The sequence below is a fragment of the Pan paniscus genome, chromosome 2 (genome assembly GCF_029289425.2).
Source record: "Pan paniscus chromosome 2, NHGRI_mPanPan1-v2.0_pri, whole genome shotgun sequence".
Taxonomy (NCBI): Eukaryota; Metazoa; Chordata; class Mammalia; order Primates; family Hominidae; genus Pan; species Pan paniscus.
Window position 1 is genome coordinate 196,049,461 of NC_085926.1, and position 5,302 is coordinate 196,054,762.

The following is a 5,302-nucleotide window of genomic DNA, read 5'->3' on the forward strand; positions in this document are numbered from 1 at the left end:
AAAAGGAAATGCCCTTGTAGATGCCACAGTCAAGGCCCCTGCACTGAAAGGGCCAATAAAGCTTATGGGCGTGCTGGTCAGCATACATAGAACTGGGCCAGAATACCCTGAAGAAGAACAAAAATGGGCCAGGGATTGCATTTCAGTCCAGGGCCCCTCGGGCTGGCTAAATGATGGTAATAAATTACTAATGCCAAGTAGCAGTCATAGGAACATAACTCGGCACTTTCATGATTCTTTTCACCCTAGAAGGGATTCTTTGTTTCTGTTAGTGTCTCATTTGTTTATAGGGGTAAATCTTTTCAAGACACTAAAATAGGTGACTCAGCCCCGTGAGCTCTGTGCCTGACATGACCCAAACGGCCAGCAATTTTCTCCTCCAGTTAAACGTGTCCAAAATTGAGGAACTTATCCAGGTGAGAACTGGCAACTCTAATTTAACCTGATGCCTTTCTGCAGGAGATTCAAATATTTGCTAATGCTTACTGATACCCTCACTGGTTAGATAGAGGCATTCCCCACTCCATCTGAAAAATGTTTACCAGAAGAAACAACTCCTCAGTTTGGGTAATCTAAAAGCCTGCAAAGTGACAATGGCCCATCTTTCACAGCAGGCGTAACCCAACACCTATCCTCAGTTTTAAGATTCCAATATGACCTTCACTCTGTGTGCAGACCGCAGCCTCTGGAAAGGTGAAAGGGTTAATCCTAAAGAAGACTCTAGCTAAATCAGAGACCTGACTATCTCCAACACCCATAGCTTACTGCGGGTTTGAACTGCTCCAAAGTAAAACGTATAATTAAGTCCTGTTGAGTTCACATACGGAAGGCCTTTCCTAACCACAGATCTCCTCATAGATTAAATGAATCTCCATTACAAAAATGTCATCAATCTGGGACAGGTGCAAAGGCACTCTGTGAATATGGAAACAAGCGTCTTCCCCTCCCACATGGGAGGAAAATTCAGTTTCAGCTCAGCTAGGAATTTAGTCTTACTAAAGACGTGGGAGGAAGTTCTCCAGCTGAGCAGCTTTCCCCAACGTGGAAGGGACCATAGCAAGGACACCTGAGTTCTCCAACAGACGTTCAACGCCAAGGGATTCACAGGTGGGCGCACCTGTGTGGAAGTAAAGCTGTTGCTTATTCTGGGAGCCCAATCGGAGGCTGAGGGAGGTGGACGCGGGGCTATTTAAGCGTTAGCGGAGGGCGGGCTGGGTCGCTGCGCCTCTGCTCCTCCTTCTCGCGCTTCTGCTGCCGCCCTAATCCTGCTTTGGCCATGAGGGAGCTCGTGCTCACGCAGATCGGGCAGTACAGGAACCAGATCGGGGCCAAGGTTGGCAGCCGGGGCTCTGAGGGCCCAGCCCGGGCCTGCCGGGTGGCCGGGGAAGATGTTGGCAGTGGCGGGAGCGGTGCCCCTGCATTGCGGTCCCTGGGTTCCTTGCCGGGGATGGTGGAACTGGGTGGCTGGCGAGGCGGCTGGGGTGGACCCCAGGGACAGGGCGGCCTAGGGATGGGGGTGCGGATGAGGGTGGGGGTGGGAGAGGGGCTGGGGCGCCTCCGTGACTCAGCCCCGGCCTGTCTGGCCCCTCCTGTCTCTTGCAGTTCTGGGAGGTGATCTTTGCTGAACATGCCATCGACTCCGCTGGCACCTACCACGGGGACAGCCACCTGCAGCTGGAGCGCATCAACGTGTACTACAACGAGGCCAGCGGTGAGACCCTCGTCCTTCCCCCACCGCCCTCCTGGGAACGTGGCTCTCCCCTCGCTCATGCCCTCCCGCCCCACGCAGGTAGCAGGTACGTGCCCCGCGCTGTGCTCGTGGATCTGGAGCCGGGCACCATGGACTCTGTGCGCTCGGGTCCCTTCGGGCAGGTCTTCAGGCCAGACAACTCCATTTCCGGTGAGCTGCGGGCGAGGACTGGGGTGCGGCTCCTTAGGGCAGCTCAAAATCCAGGAACGCTCCAAGGTCATCCTGCGGGAACTGTGGCGCCAGGGCCCCTGAACACCCTCCTATCCGCCGAGTCGAGTCGCTCAATCCGCCTCTCCTAAACGGGCTTCGGGAGGAAGGCCCGGGTGTCTCCTCAAGGTGAGGAGCTACTGATGTCCTTGCCGGGAGCTGAGCTGGGGCCGTGGCTACTGCCTTTCCTGAGAATGGGCAGGAGCCACCTGCAGCGAGGTCTGTGAGCCTGTCTCAGGTTTGACTCCTGTCTTAATTTCTAACAGGGGAAGCTGCTGTCCTGTAACTCTGGGGGAGCGGGTTTCATTTGCTCCACCTGCAGGGCGAATGGTGCTTTCACCTCACATGTGACACTGGTGCTTTCTGCATTATGGTGGTGACCACTGATGACCGTATACCTGGCCGTCGAGTGACCGGCTGTACTGTCTTACAGGTCAGTGTGGGGCCGGAAACAACTGGGCCAAGGGACGCTACACAGAAGGCGCGGAGCTGATGGATTCAGTGATGGACGTTGTCAGGAGGCTGAGAGCTGTGACTGCCTGCAGGGTTTCCAGCTGACCCACTCCCTGGGTGGGGGGACTGGGTCTGGGATGGGTACCCTTCTCATCAGTAAGATCCGGGAGGAGTACCCAGACAGGGTCATAAACACATTGAGCATCCTGCCCTCGCCCAAGGTGTCAGACACCGTGGTGGAGCCCTACAACGCCACCCTCTCAGTCCACCAGCTCATAGAAAACGCGGATGAGACCTTTTGCATAGATAACGAAGCGCTATATGACATATGTTCCAGGACTCTAAAACTGCCCACACCCACCTATGGTGACCTGAACCACCTGGTGTCTGCTACCATGAGTGGGGTCACCACATGCCTGCGCTTCCCAGGCCAGCTGAATGCTGACCTGCGGAAGCTGGCCATGAACATGGCCCCATTTCCCCAGCTACATTTCTTCATGCCCGGCTTTGCCCCACTGACCAACCAGGGCAGCCAGCAGTACCGGGCCTTGACTGTGGCTGAGCTTACCCAGCAGATGTTTGATGCTAAGAACATGATGGCTGCCCGTGACCCCCGTCACGGCCGCTACCTAACGGCGGCTGCCATTTTCAGGGGTCGCATGCCCATGAGGGAGGTGGATGAACAAATGTTCAACATTCAAGATAAGAACAGCAGCTACTTTGCTGACTGGTTCCCTGACAACGTAAAAACAGCCGTCTGTGACATCCTACCCCGGGGGCTAAAAATGTCGGCCACCTTCATTGGGAATAATACGGCCATCCAGGAACTCTTCACGTGTGTCTCAGAGCAGTTTACAGCAATGTTCAGGCGCAAGGCCTTCTTCCACTGGTACACGGGTGAGGGCATGGATGAGATGGAATTCACTGAGGCCGAGAGCAACGTGAACGACCTGGTGTCTGAATATCAGCAATATCAGGATGCCACGGCCGAGGAGAAGGATGAGGAGTGTGCTGAGGAGGAGGTGGCCTAGAACTCTCCTTTTCTAGGTAAAGGGGGGAAGCAGTGTGGATTCTTTACTGTGTTCTGACAGCCATGTGTCACTATGCGCTTGTTCATTTGTGTCTTCACATCTCCTGCCGCATTTTAAAGCATTTCTATAGTATGCAGTTTTGACTAATAAAGTGTTCTCACAGCATCTGGTTTCACCTCCATCTTCCATGGGCCCTCTGGCTACTGCTGCCAGATGCACACAGTTGTCCTGCAAGGCGGAAGCTGTCTGGGTTCATCACATGCCCAGGAACAAGCATTCCAGTGGCTCCAGGAGGGCTCGGCATGGGCTGTGGACGTGGCAGGCAGGCTTCACGCAAACTTGGGGATGCCGTGGGCCTTGGGCATCGACGTGGTGGAAAACCTGTTCCTGAAGACAAGCCTTGGCTTATCCCATGTCCCAAACTTCTAGGGGACCAGCTGGCCATGTTTCTGGAACTTTAAAAGGGGTCAGCGACCCTGGTGGACAATGTCCCCAAAGTCCCATCTTGGAGTAGGAATGTGGTCAGACAGCTGGCTCTGAACCAGCAATGAAGGGTGGGCAAGTGGGACCCCAGCCACTCCATCACCACGATGGCCTGGGTGTGTTTGTGTGGCCTCATTCTCTTAATGAGGTGGGCATGGGATATCTGGCAGGGACTAGGCAGGAATCGAGCCCAGTGTCTGCTAACATGCACTGAACCCCTATGTAGAAGGGGATTAGGTCCTGGGGGCCGTAGATGCGGTTGCTGGGCCTGTGTGCTCAGGGCAGTCTCTCCAAAGGCCACAGATGGGGTTTCTGAACAGGACCTGGGGAGACAGGCAGGTGCTCACAAATGCTGCTTCCCCCAACTGGCAACCAGTGAGAAAAATGCCTGAGTGGAGGTCTGACCTGCCCCAGTCTGGAGGACTGATGCTCTCTGGAAAGGTGGCTAATGAGTACTGTCTGCTGTCTCCCTGTCCCCCACTCCAAAACTTCAGGGCAAAAATAATCCAAGATTGCCAGGATGATCCTGGTGAGGGTGGCACCTTTGGGGACAGGCCCTTCAGCCTGGCAGAGTCTCCTCCCCAGGCTTCTTGGGGAGCCTGGACTGCAAAAGCCTGCTTTGGGGAAGCTGTCAAATAAGAGCTGTGTGTGTGAGCTGGGTGCTGGGATGCATGCACGGACAGTGTTCTTCTCCCTGGCTCTCGTAGAACTTGTCCATGGCCTGTGTGATGGTCTCTTGGTAATTCCCACCCTACCCTCATCACACAGATAACATGAAGCCAGCATAGCCTGGGGGTGGGCAGATGTACAGGTTCTACTCCAGGTCCCCTGGGAATGCCCACCTGCCTCCGACGTGTCAGGGAAAGCAGGTGAGGCCCCTTCTTGTTCTCTGAATGTTGTCAATGGTCTATTGCAGCCAAATGGGAACAGGCAGGCAGGAGAGTGTCTCATCTCGAAAGAAGTGGCTCCTGGAAGCAGCTGGGAGGTGGGAGAGGTTCCCCATACTCCCCCACACTCCCCCACACTCCCCCACACTCGCCCACACTCGCCCAGCCTGTTCTAGGAGCAGGAAAAGGGGCCTCTGTGACAGCCCTCCTCAGTGGCTCTCACTGTCTAAGGGGTGTCCTTGCCCAACCCAGGTGTGCACCCATCTGAGATGGTCTTGCGTGGACCTGGTTAGGAAGGTTCAGCTGCAGCAACCACCGGAACCTGCCCACACCTGGTGTCTCCACTCACGCGTGGGGTTAGATGTTCCTCCCTCCTGTAGTGGCACAGCCAGACTGGCAGAGGGGGCAAGTCACCACTGCAGTTCCCACCTGGGTCTGAGGGGGGGTCAGGCTTGGTGACCATGTATTTCCCAATTACCTGGTTCCATCTG

The 5,302-nt window shown here is 55.4% G+C and overlaps 1 protein-coding gene across 1 annotated transcript; it reads left to right on the forward strand.

Moving 5' to 3' along the window:
• Nucleotides 1–1,261: 1,261 nt before the first annotated feature.
• Nucleotides 1,262–3,606, forward strand: LOC100975928 (tubulin beta-8 chain-like). Its single transcript, XM_063603030.1, is given in 5 exon segments — nt 1,262–1,333; nt 1,603–1,711; nt 1,790–1,900; nt 2,391–2,471; nt 2,474–3,606. Coding segments are annotated over 5 exon segments (1,326 nt in total). The 5' UTR covers nt 1,262–1,276; the 3' UTR covers nt 3,442–3,606.
• Nucleotides 3,607–5,302: the final 1,696 nt, after the last annotated feature.